The sequence below is a fragment of the Tenrec ecaudatus genome, chromosome 16 (genome assembly GCF_050624435.1).
Source record: "Tenrec ecaudatus isolate mTenEca1 chromosome 16, mTenEca1.hap1, whole genome shotgun sequence".
Lineage (NCBI taxonomy): Eukaryota > Metazoa > Chordata > Mammalia > Afrosoricida > Tenrecidae > Tenrec > Tenrec ecaudatus.
This window is the reverse complement of record NC_134545.1, coordinates 82,784,117-82,805,176: the sequence shown is the minus strand read 5'-3', so window position 1 is coordinate 82,805,176 and position 21,060 is coordinate 82,784,117. Positions and strand designations below refer to the sequence as shown.

At 57.0% G+C, this 21,060-nt stretch overlaps 1 protein-coding gene across 1 annotated transcript; it reads left to right on the top strand.

The window, feature by feature from the left end:
* The first annotated feature begins 4,728 nt into the window (after positions 1-4,728).
* LOXL4 (lysyl oxidase like 4) lies at positions 4,729-20,313 on the top strand. Its single transcript, XM_075533641.1, has 14 exons — positions 4,729-5,039; positions 5,637-5,815; positions 6,865-7,070; positions 8,592-8,630; positions 8,724-8,943; positions 10,013-10,196; positions 10,389-10,543; positions 11,075-11,242; positions 12,198-12,360; positions 14,204-14,447; positions 15,531-15,646; positions 16,331-16,467; positions 17,079-17,190; positions 19,128-20,313. Exons 1-14 carry the CDS (start codon positions 4,763-4,765, stop codon positions 19,196-19,198), a joined length of 2,271 nt encoding a protein of 756 aa, XP_075389756.1. The 5' UTR covers positions 4,729-4,762; the 3' UTR covers positions 19,199-20,313.
* Positions 20,314-21,060: the final 747 nt, after the last annotated feature.

Below are 21,060 nucleotides of genomic sequence, written 5' to 3'. Positions count from 1 at the left end.
CGGGGCGGGTGGGTGGGAGGGACGGGGGTCGCAGACCACTGCCCAGCTGGGCAGGCGCTTAGCTCCCCAGCGGCTCGGTCATCCATTTCCAACGGGGGGAGAAGCGACCAAGTTTGGGCGCTTGGCTCCAGGCCTGGGACGGGCGCCCGGCCGAGGTGCCTGCTGCGCGTCTTGTTAATGACTTGCGGTGTGGAACCCTTTCTCTGCCTCGGGACCCAGCGGGGAGGCGCGAGTGAGCCTCAGGGTGGGCTTAAATGCGGTTCCGGGCACTTGGAGGCAGAGCGGCTGGGGGCTAGCTGGGTCACCAATGAACCCCAGCAGAGCTGACTGTGCCCGACGGGAGGTGAGAAGGGGAGTTTAAGTCTGGCAGCGTCTGAAGCCTGGGCTATCATAGCCCTCAGAGCCCATTTGCTGGCAGCTGCTTCGGTGGAGGGCTTCAGGGGGACGGAGAGCCACTCTGCCCCGACGAGTTAGAAAGAAAGGTGGCGTGGGTGACTTGTGACCGCCCCGGGGAGGGCAGCTCCCAATGCTCAGACATTCACCCTCTCCCAGCCCTAGCTGGGCCAGGCCAGGCCAGGCGCCAGTGTCCTCTGGCAGCGCCTGACACAGGTGCCTCTCTGCCTCAAGTTGCCAGGGTCCTGGGGCTATCGCTGTGTGGGGCTCTGCGCTGGCACCCACCCCAGTGCCACACTCCGCCCGTCACACTCCGCCCGGGTCATAAATCAAGCCCCAGCCGAGGGAACTCATTCAACTAACTCTCTGCTCCCTTCCCTCCACTTCCCACCTGTCTCCCCAGCGCCAAAGGTCTGGTGGCCCATCTGTTGCTTTCAATCCTGGCAGGGCAGGTCCCTTCCTCTCTGGGACCCGTCTTCTAGAATGGACATGCTACTCAATATGTCAAATGTAGTATTATTACCAGCTTCTTATTTTTAACCTCAAAGGTGCCCTGGTGGCACAGTGGGTGAGGCGTTGGACTGCTAACCATAAGGCCAGCACTTCAAACCCCTCAGTGGCTCAAAGTGAGAAAGATGACAGCAGTCTGTCCCCAGAAAGAGTTACAGCCTCGAAACCCACAGGGGCAGTTCTCCTTTGTCCTAGAGGGTCGCTAAGAGTCAGATCACTGAACGGCAGTGGGGTTTATTTGGACCCTCCCCTCCTGTTCACACCCCTCCCCCACTCCTTCTATCCCACCTGGTTCCCTTCTCCTTCGCTTGGGAAGGAAACTTCTACTTGTGAAGCTGCTCCTGGAGGACTGGTTACGAATTAAGCTGCTAGCCTTAAGTTCAGCAGTTCGAAACCACCAGCCACTTCATGGGAGAAAGACAGGGCTTTCTATTCCCGTAAAGAGTTCCAGTCTGGGAACCCCCCAGGGACGGTTCTCCCCTGTCCTGCCGCTTTGAGCCAATCAATTCTGTGGCATTGAGGTTCCTTCTCTCAGGGAGGGTTTTCTGCCAGGCTCCATTTTCCTGTGCTCCGTGCAGGAAAACAGCTGGGGCAGACAAAAGTCCCTGGCAGGTTGGGCAGGCAAGAAGTGATCACATCAAATGCCAGGGAGGCAGGGGAACTGGGGGGGGGAGGGGCTAATAGAGGAGGAGGCGCTGAAGGCTGTGTAGGAGTTTCCTAATAGGAGGTGGAGAGAAAGGGCCCTCCAAGCAGAAGGAGGCCAAATGCAGCCAACCTCCCTACCCCCCAGTGGATGTGAGCTCACAGTGCACCTGTGGGGGAGGGTAGAACCCTGTCTTTCTCCCTGGGAGGGGCTGGTGGTTTTGAACTGCTGACCTGGAGACTGGCAGCGCAACATGTAACCTTACTAAGCCTTGAGGGCTTGAGTAGAAGGGGCAGGGAGGACAAACGAGTCTGGAAATGTCAGCTATGTTCGAAGGTTGGTGAGAGACAAGCTTGATGTAAGCAGGAGCTGCAAGGGTCCCACTCTGGGCAGGAAGTCGGAGAGGGGCTCCCTCTAGATCTGATGCTGGGTTCCCGTTGCTGACTCATCTGCTACCTGGCAGTGATGTCCACTAGGGTTGGTGTCACCCAGTACAGGAACTCATGATGTCACCCCACTGTGGGTGGGACGATCCGGAAAACCTCTCCCCCGGTAGGTGGGTGGCCTGGTTTGGCCCTGTTCCCCTCTCCAAGGCCTGCCTCGAAGCTCCCATGGGCCTCTCCCATGGGCCTAAGTGGGAAGTCTCTTGGTCTTCCACTGCTGTGCTCTCTGGAGGCAGCAGTGGGGGCAGGGTTGACGGGTTACCTCTCTAGATGACTGGCGATACCAAGCCGAGAGATGCCACTGCCTTGGTACAGCACCCGCCCACCCCGATGCCACCCCCACCTCGGACCCTGTGGTTATGTTGGTATCACCTCCTCTCGACAGTGTCAGGAGGTGCTGTCTGCACCCAGTAATGCCACTTTCCCCGAAGGGAGTTGCCCCAGCCCAGAACCTGGAGTCCTGCAGCCAAGGCCCATCCCTGTCCCCGGAGGCCCTTTGGAAGAATGGACCCCATTGGCTGGACATTGCCTCATCCTCTCATATGACCTCCCCAGTGCTGTGGGGACTTCAGCCACACACTCGGGATCAGACTTCATGGTCTACCAGAGGACAACATTGATGAGGGACCCCTCAAAAGCCACCCCCAGACTCAAAGAGAGCTGAGTCTCAGAGAGAGAGAAGCACCTCATGCCAGCCAGAACTTGGTGGCCCTGTGAGTCAGGACCCTTTTGACTCCTGGCAGGCATCGCTCAGGCCAGTCCTATGTGGCTTCTGGGTCCTCGCAGCTGGAGGGCTCTGAGTGGAATCCTGCCTGCTGGTCCCCTTTGATTACATGTAGGGGCTGAGGCGGGAACAGAGGAGGACATGCAGGTATGGTAGCCTGACTAGCAGGTAGAAAAGGAAGGGCAGGCGAGCAGGGGCAGGCAGGGCTATTGGCAGTGAGCCTGGGGCAGGAAGCTGCAGGCTAAAGCCAAAGAGAGGACTCTGGACCCCAGCCATCTCTATCCCCCTGCTAGACGCTCCTTTGCCCAGGGGACCTGGGCAGCGAGCCTGGCTTAGGAGAGCCTGGGACTGCAGGAGCTTCAGCATGCCAGCTCCTGAGGTCTCCTGCTGCTCTAGTTAGCTGTGGCATGGTGCCTGTCACCCATCCTTTTGGCTCATGACCCAGAGTGCCAATGTGTGAGGAGGAAATGCCAGCCCACAACCTCACCCCCCTCTACGGACACAGAGAGAACCGGCTGCAGCCTGCTTGAGGCGGGTCCTCTGATGTGTGCTGCCCCTAGTTCCTGGGAAGAGGAAGGCCGATCCTACATGGCTCGGGTCCTGGCTCCGAGCCCCCGGCACTGCCACACAAGGTTGGCAGTTGGAAGGGGTTTCCTGCTCAGGTGCAGACTCACCTCTTGCCACCTCTCCTCCTTGGCTCTCCTGTTCTCTCTGCCTGGAACTCCCCTTCTCCCCCCATGCATGTGTGCTCCCAGGATCCCCATCTCTTCTCTGAAAGTCCCTCTTCCCTGGGTCTCATGAGGGTCAGGGAGAGCATTGGAGGCCTTTCGTTCTCCTGCCATCATGTCATCACTGCATGAAGCAAGAATTCCAAAAGGGTTGCGCGTTCGTGAAGGAAGCTGGCACTGAAGTGGACCAAGAGCCAAGGGGTGGGGAGTCTGCAGATCTTGCTAGCTGATGGGGAGACTAGCTCACATCCCTGAAGTAGATAGTCTTGACTACTCAAATGGGGAACCACCAATTCTACCTCTCCATAAGACCATATAGAACAAACCAAACAGCAAACCAAGCCAGTTGGTGAGTCAATTCTGACTCCTGGGAGCCCGTGGATGGTAGACAAGAACTGCATTCTACAGGGTCCAAGACCACAGCCTGTCAGAGGCCCATTGACATGTGTTCCTCCCGAGAAGCCTCTGGGTGGGTCCAAACCTCCTCCTAACCTTTTCCTTAGAAGTCCAGTACTTGAGCGTTTGCTCCACTCAGGAAGCATTTACTATGATCTAGGCCTGGTGGTGTAATAGGATACACAGTGGGCTACCAATGACGTCAGCAGTTTGAAACTACCAGTCACCACACAGGAGAAAGATGGGGCTTTCTGCTCCCGTAAAGAGTTACAGTCTGGGAACCCTCCCTCCCCCCAGGGACAGTTATACCCTGTCCTATAAGGTCGCTATGAATCAGAATTAACTCGATGGCAGTGATTTAGTTTTATTTTGGTTGGTGTTTAAAAAAAACAAACCTAAAACCAACTCATTGCCATTGAGTCGATGCTGACTCATAGTAAGCCTATTGGGCAGAGTAGAACTGCCCTTGTGTGTTTCAGAGACTGTAACAGTTTATAGTAGTAGAAAGCCCCAACTTTCTCCCAAGGAGTAGCTGAACTGATGACCTGGTGGTTTCGAACTGATGACCTGGCAGATCACAGCCCAACACATAACCTCTATGCCACCAGGGCTCCTTTAAAGTACTTTATAGAGGTTGTCTTATTTAACATGCATAAAAGTGCTGGGGATTATCCCCATTTCCCAGAGGTGGAAATTGAGGCTCGGGAAGGCTACGTTTCTTCTTCAAGGTCACACAGCCAAAGAGTGCTGCCTTGAGACCAAATCTGCCAAGGCGAGAGCCCGCCGGCTCAGTCAAGGCCATCGCATACGATGCAGTTGGAGGAGTCTGGCCACCCTTTGTTGCATTCAGCTTCTGCAATGGGTCACCCGTGTCATGTTTACTTATTCCCCAGGTGCCTTGGCCCCCACTGTCCCTAGAGTCACCATGATGTGGTTTCCACTAGCCACCCTCTCCCTGATCCTGCTGCTGCTGGACCAGGCCCCTCCCAGCAGACCACAGTCCCTGGCAAACAAGAAACTCCGGCTGGTGGGCCCAGGAAGCAGGCCAGAGGAGGGCCGCCTGGAGGTGCTATACCAGGGCCAGTGGGGCACCGTGTGTGATGACGACTTTGCCCTCCAAGAGGCCACAGTGGCCTGCCGCCAGCTGGGCTTTGAGACGGCCCTGACCTGGGCTCACAGTGCCAAGTATGGCCAAGGGGAAGGTGAGTAACCGATGCCACCCAGAGGGGATGATAGGATGTGGTAGCAGGCTCTTCTCAGGGACTGGGCTCCAGCAGAGCCCATCAGACTCTGACCCACCCTTTAATACCCAGCTCACCTGGCCTTGCCCATGAAGTACTTCCTACATGCTTGGCTACAAATGATCCTTGCTCTTCACCTCCCATTCTCTCTTGTAATGAGGTCCCTCCCATTCCCCCACCCCCACTGACAGAGTTCCATGAACACAGTAGTTGGCATCTAGTGTGTGCTGAGCGCATGCTGCTGAATGAATGAATGAATGAATGAATGACCAACAGGTAGGTCTTGTTCCTAGGTATAACTCCTTAGGCCAGCATTTTCCAAAAGCAGGTTCTCTAGGACCTGATGCCAAGAGCAGGCAGTAGGCAGGGCTTTGGATTCCAAGATCCCAGGAGAATGCCGCCCCCTACCCCAACACACACACCACACACACACACCCACTTCCTGCTCAGGATTTGGAAAAGGGAAGGTGACGAGTGTGGGTCCTGGGCGGCAGGCAAGGGCTGGGGACCTGCCTCTTGAGGCTCGAGCCTGAGCGAGTGCCTGCCCTTGGTCCCCAGGCCCCATCTGGCTGGACAATGTGCACTGTGCGGGCACAGAGAGCGCTCTGGACCAGTGCGGGTCTAACGGCTGGGGTGTCAGCGACTGCAGCCACTCGGAGGATGTCGGGGTAGTGTGTCACCCCCAGCGCCAGCGTGGCTATGTTTCTGAGAGGATCTCCAATGCCCTTGGGCCCCTGGTGAGGAGCCTCTTCGGGGCCTGGAAGCTGAGGGGCTGGACCAGGAGACTGGGCAATGGGGAGGAGGGAGGGAGAAAGACCAGAGCCTGGGGGGAGAAGCACCCTGCCAGAGGCCTGGGGCCTGGGGCCCTGCTTTCAGGTGGGAGCCAGGGCCTGGATAGAGGGCACGGCCTGAGATGGGGCAGGCTGGAGACTTGGAGGCTGGGCCTGCAGGGACACTCAGAAGCTGCTCTCCTTGGGGGAGGGAGCAGGTAGGAGCAAGGGGGGAGGCGGGGAGGAAGGGGCTGCCTCAGCCACAAGGTCCAGCCACAATTGATGCCTCTTCCCAGAGCAAACAGTCCCAAACAGCTAAAAACAGCTCAAGCCAAACAACAGGAGCTGGCAGAGCCAGTCTCTGGCTCCTACAGGCCACTGCCAGGCAGCCTCCAGCCCGAGCACAGCTGGCCCTGGACCACTAGCTATGACAGGCCATGATGAGGGGCACATATTGGTCCGGGGCACCCCAGGGCTAGGGTCCTGTGGGTTAAAGGGTCCAGCTTGGCATTGTAAGCAGCTTCCCTGACCTGTCCTCAGCTCTCCCCAGGGTGCCATGATGAAGCCACTTCCCCCCACCAAATGGCTAAGGACCCCCATGCTAGCCCCAAGATCCACCTTGTTCTCAAGTTGAGTAAGTTTAATGGAGTTGAAGAGAAGGAAGAAAGACAAAAACAACTCCTTGCGATCAAGTTGAGCCTAGGGTCCCCGAGGTTGTCCATCTTTATGGAAGCGGATAGCCTCGTCTTTCTCCAGTAAAGCAGCTAGTAGGTTTGAACTGTTGACCTTCTGGTTAGCAGCCAACTGCTTTACTCACTGTGCCCTAGGGATCCCTCTGTGGAACAGAGAGGGCGCACCCTAGTGAACCCTGGGTTTGCTTTGTGCTCACTCCGACCCTTGGCCAAGCACCTCCCGGACCCTGGACCTTGAATGAGGATAATGATGAGGTGGCACCTGCGGCCTGAGCTGGGGCTCATCTGGAGTCCAGGAGGTCACAGTGGTTGTGGCCCCTGCAGGGCCGGCGGCTGGAGGAAGTGCGGCTCAAGCCCATCCTGGCCAGCGCCAAGCGGAGGAGCCCAGTGACTGAGGGGGCTGTGGAGGTGAAGTACGAGGGAGAGTGGCGGCAGGTGTGTGACCAGGGCTGGAGCATGAACAACAGCAGAGTGGTGTGCGGGATGCTAGGCTTCCCCAGCCAGCAGCCAGTCAACAAGAACTACTACAGGTAAGAGCCCCGGGCCCCGGGCGGGCGGTGCGGGCAGGTGGCAGCTGCCTCTGTGTGTGCATGTCTCTGCATGTGTGTAGAGTGCAGTGAACCTTGACAAAAACAAAACAAAGTTCACTGCCATCGAGTCACTGCTAATTCATAGCAACCCTTGAGGACTGGGTGGAATTGCCCCTGTGGATTTCCCAGACTGTAACTCTGAACGAGAGTAGAAAGCCCTCTCTGTTCCTCTTTGCCTCTGGTGGTTTCAAACTGCTGACCTAGAGGCTAGCAGTCCAGGGCATAAGCACTCTGCCCCCAGGGCTCCTTGAACTTGGCCAGAGTAGCTGCTAATGGATTTGGGGCTTGGTTGGGAAACAGGCCCACCTGAGACCCTGTCTGAACGTTCCAGGTTATGAATCCCTCAGAATAATGAAGAGACGTGAGACGTGGGGTGTGGGGTGTGGGGGGGGGTCGCATAAGAAAAGAAAAAAAATGAAGAGACAGAGTGAGGTCCCGGAGATCTTTAGGAACAGTAGGTAAACGAACATTCTGCTGGTCAATAAAATAAGAGGCATTAACTGCTGTACAGAATACCCCCAGGGAGCAAGTAATGGAATGTAAACTGCTGAGCCCTGGTATAAAACTGTGCAGGGGACCCTGAGCTTGCAGCCCATCCACAAGTACAGCCGGACCAGCCCAGGGGGCTCGGTAGGGCCTCTGGCCCTCTGTTAGCCATTTCTCAGAGAATTCTCTCAACTCTGCCCCACTGAGTGATCTCACCGCTGGGCCCCCACAAGGCCGAGACTGGGGTGTGTGTGGGGGAGGGGGGGTTGCCAGCAAGGACAGGGTGGAGCGGGGCTGGGCAAGAGGAGACAAAAAAGATTGTCAGCAACGTTGCAGAGCTGGAGAAAGCCGATTGCATCAGCCCTGGGCGTGAAGAGGGCAAGCGTGCCTGAGAATCTCCCACAGAAGCACCCGCCCTCAGCCACCCTTCCCCCCCCCCCAACCCCGTCAGTGTCAGGAACCCTACTGACTCAGGCCACCGCAGAGGAGGGGTGCTGGACTGCCACGTGGTAGCTACACGGCTCCCTCCCTGGGGATGGCTGGGACGTGGGCCTCCGTCTCCCCAGGGCCTGGTAATTGCACCTCTGGGTCTCGCAGGCTCATCCACCGTCCATGACAAGAGCAGTTCTGATTACAGCCTGGGTGTCTCTGGGTGGGCTGCCCCCACATGCACAGGCTTTAATGGCCATCAGTCCTGAGAGGACCTTGGCTCTGGTACCTTGTCTCAGCATCCACCCACCCCAAAAAAGCTCCTCCTTCTTCCGGGTTGGAGGAGGGGGCCTTTTGAGGCTTGACTGCCTTCGGGGGTCAAATGGCCCGTTGTTACCTGTGATGTGGTTTCCCACCTGGCGCTGTTGTGAGGTTCTGCACAGAAATGACTGGTGGACGAATTTATAAACTATAAAGTCTGGTGCAAATGAAGGGATGGGAGGAGCCTGCACCAGCTCCACCCTCGCGCGTTTCCTCCCTCCACAGGAAGGTCTGGAATCTGAAGATGAAGGATCCCAATTCCAGGTGAGGAATGGCTTCCTGACAGGGACCTGGGTGGAAAAGCTTCCTTTCTGCCCTATGCCCCCTCCCTTCCTCCTAACCTCCCTTGTCTTCCAGGCTGAAGAGCTTGACCAAGAAGAATTCCTTCTGGATTCACCGTGTCACCTGCCTAGGGACAGAGCCTCACATGGCCAGCTGCCAGGTGCAGGTGTCCCCGGCCCAGGGCAAGCCTCGGGCGGCCTGCCCGGGGGGCATGCACGCGGTGGTCAGCTGTGTGGCTGGGCCCCACTTCCGCCCACCCAAGGCAAAGGCACGGCACAAGGAACCCCGGGCCCAGGTGAGCCCCATGGCCGCAGCACCCTGGGACCCCCAGAAGCCCTGGACCCAGGTGGGAGGAGGGACACCTCACAGATGGACTTAGAAAGGACAGTGTGCAGCCCTCCCTTCAGTGGGAAAACATTGTCTCCTGCCAGGAATAGAAGGTGACCATAAAAACAGTAATTACATTGCCGCTACATCCTGCCTCTGAATATTGAACCCGCCCACCCCCACCCCACAGCCTGTCACTTTGCTATGCAAAGAAGGTGAGCTGCAGCTAGTGAGGTGTTTCTGACAGACCAGCCCCCAACAGAGCGTCACCATAACGGAGCAGAAAGCAGGGAGAATTATTCCAACAGAATTCAAGCTCAGTTTGGGGGTCCTTGGTCCATGGGTCAGGCATGGGATTGCCAACCAACTGCGAGGCCCATGATTCCAACCCACAGACTGCCCCATGGAGAGGGGGTACGCTCTGCTCCCAGAAAGATGTACAGTCTTGGGAACCACCTATAAGGTCGTGGTGAGCTAGGGGGAGGGGGGCGACTGGGAGGCAGTGAGTTGTTTATTGTCATTCACACTCCACACCTGCACCTCCCTAGAACGGTCCACAGGCCTTTTTGGGTTGTGCTGACCCAATTCAGCCCCAAACCCACTGCCACCCAATCAGCTAAGTCATAGTGATCCTGCAGGAGAGAGAACCTCCCCCAAGCACCCCGCGAGGCTACGAATCTTTACAGGGAACATAACAACGCGGCATCTCTCCTGAGGAGCCGCTGGTGGACGTGAACCGCTGACCTTGTTAGCAGCGCAACGCTTAACCCACTGCGGCACTAGGACGCTTTAGCTCCACCCCTAAGAACGAGGAGGAAGCCGAGGAGGAGGGAGAAAGGCGCAGGCGCTACGCGGTGGGCGCCTGCCTCCCAGGGAAGGGCCTCTGCGGTGAGGCGCTCCCAATTCCCGTCGTGTCCTCGCTGTGGCTCTCACTGCTGCCGTCGCCCACTTGGCCACGGGGAACGCGGGGGACAAAAGGAGGGCTGGAACACGGCGGTGCCGTGGAGCCCAGTCCTGAAACCGGCTTTTCTCCGTAGGAGCCCAGGGTGCGCCTCCGCGCCGGGGCCCAGGTGGGCGAGGGCCGGGTGGAAGTGCTTAGGCACCACCAGTGGGGCACTGTCTGCGACCACAGGTGGAACCTCATCTCCGCCAGTGTCGTGTGTCGCCAGCTGGGCTTTGGTTCTGCTCGGGAGGCCCTCTTTGGGGCCCAGCTGGGCCAAGGTGAGTGAAGCGGGTGGGTCTGGGGTCTGGTAAGCTGGAGGAACCACATAGCCATTGGTTGGCGGCCTTGTCACTCCGGGCCCAGGACAGAACGCTTTCCCAGTCCAGTCCGTGGGGGCGGGAGTAGCCTGGGTGCCAGGTTGCAGACACCAAGTGCCATACAGCACCTCTGCCCTGCCCCCACCCCCGTAGGGCTAGGCCCCATCCACCTGAGTGAGGTGCGCTGCCGGGGCTATGAGCGGACCCTCAGCGACTGCGGAGCCCTGGAAGGCTCGCAGAATGGCTGTCGGCACGAGAACGACGCTGCGGTCCGGTGCAACGTGCCCAATACGGGCTTCCGGAATCAGGTGAGCTCAGGCCACCCTTGACCTGGGGCCTGGAGGCCTAACTACTTGATATCTCCTGAGTCATCAGCTTGAGCGAGTGGGCGGGCGCCCAGGAGAGGCTGCTGGAGCTTCAGCCTCCAGCCCAGCTGACCCTCCCTGATAGCCAGCATGGAGGCCACCTGGCTGGGTCTCTGGGTGGGGCAGGGAGGGCTTCCTCCAGCACACCCGGGGTCATGGTGCCAAGTGGGCCTGGGCAGTGGCCGTGAGGCGGCCAGGTGGCAGGAGGAGAGCTCTGCGTTCAGTGGTCACCTCCTGTCTCTGCTCTTGGCTTCCTCTTTGGTCAAATGGGGTGAATGGTCTTGGGGGTGGGTCACTGTGGATGAGGCAGCAGCCGTGCACGTTGTGAGGACTCAGGGCCAGGTCTCTCTCCGAAAGAGTCTAGCGCTGCCCTCCACTTACAGAGATTAAAGTCCTAAGATGGGGGCAGAGCGGGATCTCCGTGCTGGGTTCCCCCTCCCACAGCCCCGTTCCTCACGCCTCTGATGGTCGCAGGTGCGCTTAGCCGGTGGGCGCAGTGCTGAGGAGGGTGTGGTGGAGGTGCAGGTGGAAGTGAACGGGATCCAACGCTGGGGGGCCGTGTGCAGCGACCACTGGGGGCTCACCGAAGCCATGGTGACCTGCCGGCAACTCGGTCTGGGCTTTGCCAACCACGCCATCAAGGTAGGTCCCCACCTCACGTCTTCCCTATTTTGCGTCCCCCACCCTCGTCTCGAGGACCACAGCTTCCTTCGAGTGGCCCTGGCCAGAGCTAGACCGCTGGCCCTTGTTCACATGCTCAACAATTAATTACTGTGAGGCATTCTGGGTTTGAGGCCATGTTGCATGCGGAGGGACAAGAGGATGGGCCCTGCCTCATGGAACGGATTGGGGTGGCAGACCTTCCTAAGTGTTGGTAGCTGTGCACTCAGGAAGGACGTCTGGAAGTTAGCCAGAGAAGACGGCATGGTGGCCAGAGAAAATGTACATTGGCAGAAGGAGCAGGGACCAGGGGCTGGGGTGTGGCTCTCGAGGGGAGATGAGTATGTGGTGTGGGCGTGGAAGTTTCAGAGGTGCTCCTTTTGGAAAAGGATTGTGGGGAGAACATGGATGCAGGGGCCCCATGCAGGAGGCTGCCACAGCCCAGATGGGGGACAATGCTGGCTTGGACCAGGCTAGTGGGTCGAGCCCAAAGATATTGGAAATGCACTGGAGAGGATGTGGGTACCAGGCAAACGGGGGGCCCCCTGAAAGCAGACATAGGATTCAATGCCTGCATGGCCTTGCCTGGAGAGCCAGGTCCCATGCTGGGAGATTGGGGATATGGCTGGGTGGGCAGGAAGAGAAGAGGTCCCTCTTTTTCATGGTTGTGGGCTGCCATGTGGGAGAGGGACAGGGGGTGACGCCCCAGACAGCTGGAGTTTTGCCTCAACACATAGAAGAAATGTCTGGTCCTCCTGAGGATCCAGATGTGGAACGGACTTCCCCTGAGGGTAGGGTCCTCATCACTGAAGTGTCCCACACCTGGGCTAAGTGGATCCTGGTGGAGGGGGGTCCTCAGGACCCAAGCTCAGGGGCGAGGAATCAGGGAGACCAGGCCCCTCTCAGTCCTGACAGGGGACTCTGGCTGTTTTCCCAGGATACCTGGTACTGGCAGGGGACACCAGGGTCTGGAGACGTGGTGCTGAGCGGGGTGCGCTGCTCAGGGACGGAGCTGGCCCTGCAGCAGTGTCAGCGGCACGGGCCAGTGCACTGCTCCCACGGTGCGGGTCGCTTCTCAGCCGGAGTGTCCTGCACAGACAGTGAGTACTGCGTGGGGCACCCGGGGTGGCTGCCCACTGCCCCCTCCCTCAGCCCACGGGCCCTTGGGGCACAGGCTCTGCCAGTTACCAGACCACAGCAGCCCAGTTCTGTGAGAGTGAAGAGAGGGCACAGGGAAACCCAAAGGTGTAGAACAGTGTGTCCATTTTTGGGTCATGACCAACAGTTAAAAAAAAAAACTAGAGTAGAAAACCATGCATGTTATATCGAATGAAAGTATCTCCCCCCCCCCACCCCCTTAGACTTCTTTGTGAGTATAGTGGGTCCCAACGTCACATCGATGTATCAGGGTCGATTGTAGTCAACAAATGTTTGAGGGGCTATGGCTGGTATATAAATGTGAGTCATGCTCGGGCTGTGGGCACAGCTCTGTGTTCCCATCTTGGGCAGGGCTTACCCAGAAGGCTCTGGGACAGACCACTGAGGCGTCAGTCTGCCTCATAGACCCAGACTCTCATGTTGGAAACTTGCCAACCAGGTCTGGGCCAAGACCACTGTTTCCAGCCCACCAGCTGCCACTTGACCTTCTTTCCGAACAGATGTCAAGCCTGAGCCACCCCTGACCTTTGTCCATGACCTCTAGAGCTTTCCTGTCTGTCCAGGGCCAGGACATCGGCCCCCTACACCACCCTCAGACAGCAATGTGGGGGCCTGCTGGTCCTCAGTTTCCCTTCCTGGGAACTTGCCCTTCCCCCGTCCTGCTTCCCAAGCTGAACCCACTGCCCACACGGGCCCGCCCACTTGCCCACCTGCTGCCCTGGTGCTTCTCGTTTCTTTCCCTCTCTTGCCCTCTCTGGGTGCTTTCCTCCTTCCCCTCAGGAACTCTAGGGTCTGTCAGGGGCAAACACAAAAACAAAACCAAACACCCCACCATCAGGTCAATGACAGTTAAAGCGACCCTGTTAGGAGGTAGAACTGGCCCTGTGAGTTCCTGAGACCATAACTCTTCACGGAATAGGAAGCCCTGTCTTTGTTCCTGAGAGAAGCTGGTGGTTTTGAACTACTGACCTTGTGGTGAGCAGCCCAATGGATAACCACGATGCTGGCTCTTGGCAATGGTACAGGTCTCCCAGCCCGCCAGCCCCTCAAGCCCCTGGGCACAGCCACGACACCCACCGGGTACTCCCATCTCGCTCTGCTGGTAGAGCCCCACCCGGGTGGCACCTCTGTCTGGAATCTGAAGCTTGTGCTTATGCACACACAAGCCCTGAGAACGGGCCGTGCCACTCCTCTGGAGCCCCGTGGCACACGCTGTGGCAGCTCACGTTTCTGTACAGACACTTGAGGTGGGGATGGCAGCGATGGCTGAGAGGCAGGGGGAGCAGGCAGAGGCCTCAGACAGATGCACGGATGCCCCACAATGGTGCCCACTGGGGCGGTCAGCCTGGACGAGGGAACCTGTGGCAGCGTGAACGAGCAGGCCTGGCCCTGACGATGAACCCACCCCACTGCCCTTTGCACCCACCCCACTGCCCTTTGCACCCAGCCCATCCTCTGAAGGATGGGCCCGGGGAGAGGCAGCGACTTGGCTAGGTTAACCCATGGCTGGCAGCCGAGTGTATTGAGGACACAGCCACGATTGCTCTTTGGGAAGTAGGTCGCCAGGCCTTTCTTCCAAGGCACTTCTCTCAGTGAGCAACTGTGGATGTTAACTCTTTGTAGCACCCAGGGACTACTCCTTCAATGCAATCCACAGCTCCCAAATTGCCCTCCTTGCCTGAGCCCCACCAAAAGGGGTGACAGTGAGGGTCAGGCTGCCCATGGTGCTGGAGCCAGAAGGGTTGCTTGTGGCTGCCCCACCATGCCCTCCGCGGCCATCTGCAGGTGCTCCCGACCTCGTGATGAATGCCCAGCTGGTGCAGGAGACGGCCTACCTGGAGGACCGCCCGCTCAGCCAGCTCTACTGCGCCCACGAGGAGAACTGCCTCTCCCGGTCGGCTGACCTCATGGACTGGCCCTACGGACACCGACGCCTGCTGCGCTTCTCCTCCCAGATCTTCAACCTGGGCCGAGCCGACTTCAGGCCCAAGACTGGGCGCCACAGCTGGATTTGGCACCAGTGTCACATGTGAGTGCCCACCCCCACCAAGCCTTGGCCCCAGACCCATGGGCTAAAGCAGCCTGGTGTTTCCACAAGGGCTCTGGTCTCTGGTGAGGCTTCCTTTGTCGCTAGCCTGGCCTGGCCTCCAGGAAGCATGGTCACAAGAGCATCAGCCTGCCATCCTCAGCTCCCTCTCGCCTCACCATGGGTGCTCCTGTGTTGACAGTCCTCATGGGGCCCAAGAGATGTCTCATGATGAGAATCCGTCTTTGTTAGAATGGCATTGGGTCGTTTCTATGTTGAGCCTTTGGCCACCCCTGTCTCTAGGAGCCAGGGCAAGTGGGGGACTCCTGGCTCTTATTTGGGGTGCTCCTCAAATAAGTACCCCCGTCCAGGATGCTGGCTCTGCAGTTAGCCCGCTGGTTTTAGCGCCAGCAAGGTGAGCCCCGTCAGACAGCAGTGTGAACAGACTGCCTCTAGAGAGACAATGGGCATTCTTCCCTATCAGGAGCCTCCAGCCCAGACAGAGGGAGACAATGCCCATAGCAAAGACGGAAAGGAAAGCGCTGTGCCCCATTTCAGGACACAGCAGCAGGCGGGAGGGGGAAGGCTGAGGGGTGGGCAGCGGCTTTGGGACTTGGCCTTGCTTGGGATAATGAGTGCCTTTTCCTGTAGCCTGAACAGAGGTGTCATTACAGCGGGACTGGGAACGACGGTGGCGATTTGATCTCGGGCTGAGCTCTCTTTTCCTTCCTTTGTTCAGCTCCTGGCCTTGCCGACCCCCCCCCCCCCCCCCGCCACCCCTACACACATACCCAATGCCCTCTCCTTGTTTCCAGCTGGGGCCTGCAGCCCAGCACCAGCCTCCTGGAGGCTACTGGGACAGAGCTTTGATTTGACTTGGGTAGACCGCTGGGTGATGGGGCAGCTGTGCCGGGAAACCAGTTGTGGGCCGCACTAATCTTGGGTTTGGGATGGAGATGGGCACTGCCCTGCTATTATGACTTTCTCTCTGGGTAATGATGGGCCCCGGGCCTCAGCCCCCTGCTAGCTCCTCCGAGAGGACGGGATGGTGCTGCTGCCCAGCCAAGAGCCTCTCCTGTCACACAGGCACTATCACAGCATCGAAGTCTTCACCCACTACGACCTACTCACTCTCAATGGCTCCAAGGTGGCTGAGGGGCACAAGGCCAGCTTCTGTCTAGAGGACACGAACTGCCCCACAGGTATGTTTTCCTACCAGTGTATTTATGAGGGTCCCCCACCCAGCTCTTGTTATGTTAGTCCCTTTGGGATCCCCCTCTGCCCTGTCCAACAGCTCCAAGCCCCAACATGGAGATGGGCACAGATGGGGATTGTTTCCCTGGTTGGCAACAGTCCTCATGAAATTAAACAAGACCCACTTCTTAGCTTCTGAAATGAGGTGGGCACGGTCTACTTCTGTCTGCATCTCCAACACACATGTACCACTTTCTAAATGCCTGCTATACCTAGCTCAACTAATTGTCGTAGGCGAGCTAGACTCCTCTCAGGGGATTCTTTTGAGGGCATGGATTACTGGATTGCTCTTTGCAGAAACGGCATGGCAAACACTGGATCTTTGGATGGATGGATAGATGGTAGATGGATGTGATGGGTGGACAAGTGAATTAGCACAGCAGAGCTATGATCTTTCAACCAAATTTCCAAATAATCTTTGTCACAGGTGATGGTTTGGTCCAGTGCTGGGCTCTTATTTATTAGGAGTCCTGGCTCTGCTCAGCAGCTGGGCCGCCTCAGGTCCCTGACAGGTGGCTATAGTGGTATTTACCCGGGAAGGCCGGAGGGAGAATTCAAGGCTAAACGACAAGACCTAGCAGAGGGCTTAGCACCTACTCAGCCCCAGCAACTGTCTGCACCCTTCTTCACAGGACTGCAGAGGCGCTATGCATGTGCCAACTTTGGGGAGCAGGGGGTGACTGTAGGCTGCTGGGACACGTACCGGCATGACATCGACTGCCAATGGGTGGATATCACAGATGTGGGCCCCGGGGACTACATCTTCCAGGTAAGGGGGTTGGGACCATGGGGCAGAACCCCACACAGAACCTCATTTCCTCCAGATGTTCCTAAAGCTTCCCTGTGGTCAAAAGAAGAGGGTTCCACACAGGGGCTCCAACAAGCCTGTCAGTTGAAGGACCTGTGCTGTATGTACGGGAGAGAACACTAAGTTAAGGCCTAGAGGCCCCGGGCTTGATTGAATCAGTTGTGACTTCTCAGTCCCTATCTGCAAAATGTGGACACTAATGTTTTCCTAAGGAGCCCTGGCGGCTCTCTGGGTTAAGTGTGGGGCTGTTACCTATGAGGCCAGGAGTTCAAACCCACCGCTGGGTTTGAAATGAGGCAGTCGGCTTCCATAAAGATTTACAGCCTCGGAAACCCCAGAGCAGCTCTTCTCTGGCCTGCAGGGTCATCTGATGCAGAATTGACAACCTGGCGGTAGCAATGCCTTTCTGAGAGTCAGGGCTGACTCAACAACAGGGGTGTCCTCTGTGGTAGACTGCCAGGATTCACAAAGCGAAGGCTAACCACCCTCCAGAGGAAGGAACACCGAGCCACTGTCAACACACAGAAACCACCACCCGGGGTTCATTTGGCTGTCCCCTTCTCTCACCCCAGGTGGTTGTGAACCCCAAATTCGAGGTGGCAGAGTCTGATTTCTCCAACAACATGATGCAGTGCCGCTGCAAATATGATGGGCACCGGGTCTGGCTGCACAATTGCCACACAGGTAAGCGAGCCACTGTGGGACCAGCCCTGGCCGGGCTGTGTGACGTGTGCGTGTGTGACGTGTGTGTGTCTAGGACAGGGCCCTAGGTGTGGCGTGTGGGTAAGAGGCTAGGAATGTGACAAGGTATGATGTGTGGGAGGCCAGGAATGGGCCCCAAGTGTGGTCTGCACATGTGTTTATGTAAGAGCCAGAGATGATGCAGAGATGAGTCTTTGGCCAGCCTTGCAGGGAGACGAGTCAGACTCGCAGGCTCACCGTCATGGCGGTCTGTCTCCCTCCCTCCCATCTGTCCTAGACGTGGGCCCAGCTTCTTGTGAGGACTTTCCTTCCCCAGCCCACCATTCCTCCCTGTCCTTCCCATATCATCTTCCTCAGTAGCCTCCAGCCTAAGCTGAGCGCCTCACATGCCAAACCACAAGTCCCCCAGGTCTGTGGCTGTCTCCAGCTGTGACCTCTGCAAGGAGGGGCTGGTGGAAGGCACCAGGGGACAGGGCATGTTATGGGGTTGACAGCTTCGAACCAACGAAGGGTTAGTGATTCAGTAGGGGGTGAAGCAGGTGACTGGGTTCATTGTCTGTACTGAACCCCACCTGCTGATTGTACAAAGCCCCAATTCACAGTGCACACAGACAGACCCACTACTGCCTGGGGGAGCTGGGGTGGGGCAGAACTGGTCAACCAGTCAGCAAACATTTGTTAAGACCCTTTTTTGTGGACCAGGCACTGGGGGAGGAGCTGTGTTCAGTGGGCTATGCACACAGGCAAATAGGGAACTGAACACCGACAGTGTCAGCAACCAGGCACTAATGAGATACTGAGCAAGCAGGTAAACAGCAACAGCCTGGGGGCTTTCCACAGGCTCCCGGTGCCCGCTGGTCTCAGACGAGGGGCAAATGCTGTAGGCGAAAACCAGATGGGAGCAAGCAGAGTCCGGTCCACCATTTTCTAGCCAGAAGACAGGGAGTTTTCGCTTTTCATGGCAGGGTGTTGTGTACCTCAGCTGCACTCAGCTTCTCTGCAGGGAAGGTGGTGATGGTGCTCCTAGAGCAGTGCTTCTCAGCCTTCCCCACGCCGTGGCCTTTTCATACAGTTCATGTGGTGGTGACTCCCCAATCGTAAAACTGTTTTCGTTGCTACTTCATCACTGCCATTTTGCTACTGTTGTGAATCGGGCGACCCCTATGAAAGGGTTGTTCAACCCCCAAAGGGGCTGCAACCCACAGGTTGAGAACCGCAGCTAAAGGAACGGAATTCATCTCACAGACTTCCTGGAGCCAGGCAACAATTTCAACCGAGAGAGCACAAGGTGGAGCAGTTAAAGCATTTGACTGCCAACTGCAAGGGTGGCAGTTTGAACCTTACCAGCCCCTCAGCAGGAGAAAGATGGGGCTGTCTACTTCTGTAAACAGGACCCTCTGGGGCAGTTCTACTGTGTGCTGTAAGGTCACTCTGATTTGTCAGTGCTTAAGAGATCTGGAGAATCTGCAGTGACTGAATGAAAGGACTGTTTGGGGAGGTGTGCAAAGGGCAACGGGACACAGGGAGAGATGACTAGAAGCTCAGGGCCAGAGCCGGGGAAAATACCCCGAGCCATCTGCTCCCACCCTCTCATCTCACATGGTTGCTTACCACTGCCTGAACCAGAAACCAGAGCATCAGGGAACCAGGTGGCATCATCTTTAGGGGTCAGCCTCCCAAGGGGCAATTTTCAGAGAAATTATTCTGGGGGAGTAAAGAGTAATGAACACACGTGAATAACTTATTTGTCCCACTTCCCCTGAAAGGCCACACCAGCCCTGGGTCCTTTATTGTGGAAAGGGTGGGTGCCCTCATGCATGCTGGAAAGGATGAGCTGGGTGCAATGGATCTGGGTGCTTGTGCTGTCCTGCAGACAGATGCAGGGCTGGCTTCTGACCCCGTCTTCCTTCGGCCTACAGGGGATTCATACCGAGCCAACACAGAGCTCTCCGTGGAGCAGGCGCAGCGGCTCAGGAACAACCTCATCTGAAGCCATCCCCACACTCCCAGCTGCTGCCCATACACCAAATACCTCAGCTTACTGGAGCCATATCCTTCAGAGCCCCAATTTGCAGGGAAAGGGGCCAGTGCCAATGGGCACCAAGAAGCTGCTCAGGAAGCCTCCTTTGGTAGGCAAAATCATCCAAGCAGGATGTTGCTGGGCCTTTGACCAATGGCTTCCAGACTTGGCTCCCTGGGATCCTCTCCCATGAGGAGACTCAGCTTCGCTGGACTGTGTCCTCAGGGTTCCTGCCTCCAGAGCTCTCAGCTCTTTAGGGGTGGACTAATGCCCAGGTCTCCCCTGATCCCATCCCTCATGGTGCTTTATACATGTCCCAGAGGCATGGAAGATAAAGGACCAAAATACAGAGGGGATGAAGGCCAGCTCTCTGCCAGGAGCTCAGTGCGACACAGCTCATGGAAGTCACAAATGGCAGAGGCAGTAAAGTGCTCCCCTGCTTGATCTGTCCTCACTTAGAACTCATCCCTCAGACTCTAAGACTGTGTGCTTTAGGGGTTTTCTTCCACTCTACCACACATATAGGTGTTTCTAAGATCCCTGGGAGCTATGCTCCTCTGGCGACTCCTGCTGGGCCTGCACCCTCACTCACTGAGTGCTTGAGGGGACAAATATCACAGCGGGAGGTGGAGGGGGAAGGTAGGGAAGCAGGCAGGGAGGGCCTTCCTGCAGAGCAGAAAGAGAAGGCCAAGCTGGACTGCTGGGGTTATCTAGACCCAAGCTCCTGCTAGGCACTCCAGTCTCTTGGGATCACCACACACCTCAGGACTGGCCTACATTTCAGGTATCGACCAGGTTTCTGGAGCAAACTTTGCAAGAAGTCAATTTTGGCAATGACCAGATCAGTTGAAAAAACCCCTAATCTCTTAAGGAAAAAAAACACAGGCCCTGTCGAATGGAGAAGTCAGACAGGAAAGGCCACCAACCCTGCTTGATGTGGCCAAGATATGCTCTTGCTCAGGGAGTATAAAATCCCCTGGTCTTCTTGGAAATGACTCTTAGATCTTTTCTCCAAGGCACACTAAGAGATGATCCTTGCAGTCTGATACTCGAATGCCAATAAAGGTTGCTCATTATGGGCTGCTCAAGACCAGCTGTGATTCTGCACGTTTCCTTGAGTACTAACTCTACCCTTCTGTACCCCCACATACATGCTGCTCATGATGAAGGGTGACTGCTATCTTACTACCAATGGTCATGCCTAGGCTCAATGCTGACACATGGGCTGGAAAGGATGAGATGGAAAGAGGAAGTAAAAAGGTAGAGCCCCAGGATCAGACACTATGCTAACTGAATCTGCAATGCCAAAATGACTGGTAGATTTAAAACCCTACTCCGACTAAATCTCTCTCACACACGCATGCATGCACGCGCGCGCGCAAACACACATGACAGCTACTTTAGGGAGCAAAGGGGGACTTGCTCTCGGGCACTGGTTCTGAAGACAAGGATGTGCTTTCTTCTTTCTCCTTCTCTGTTCGCGCTCAACTCCCTCACCTCCTTCACTAGGCAGAGGGAGCATTCTATTTTGGCACGGCAGTTTAGGTAAACAAGGGAAGGACTGATTTCCTCTTGGATCCAGCAAACATCTCCCAAACAGTAACAACATTATACTCACGCATGCAACTAATGGTCTGTGAAAGAATGTGCAGCTGGCGGGGGAGCGGGTGGTGACTGATGGCTGGACTCGGGCAGGGAGGTTACCCACTGCTCCTTGCTGGATCCAGTTTCGAAGAGGGCCAGAAAAAGCCGCCCAGGCAGACGGCCACTGGCTGTGGTGTCAGTCTTGCTGCCCACATCACACGTTGGATCGGTGCAGCCAGTTCTAATTC

Coding starts and splice junctions, on each gene's coding strand:
- LOXL4 (XM_075533641.1), top strand. CDS start 4,763: ATGATGTGGTTTCCACTAGCCACCCTCTCCCTGATCCTGCTGCTGCTG. Junction 15,647..16,330: donor GGACACGAACTGCCCCACAG/GTATGTTTTCCT, acceptor CCTTCTTCACAG/GACTGCAGAGGCGCTATGCA. Junction 17,191..19,127: donor GCTGCACAATTGCCACACAG/GTAAGCGAGCCA, acceptor TTCGGCCTACAG/GGGATTCATACCGAGCCAAC.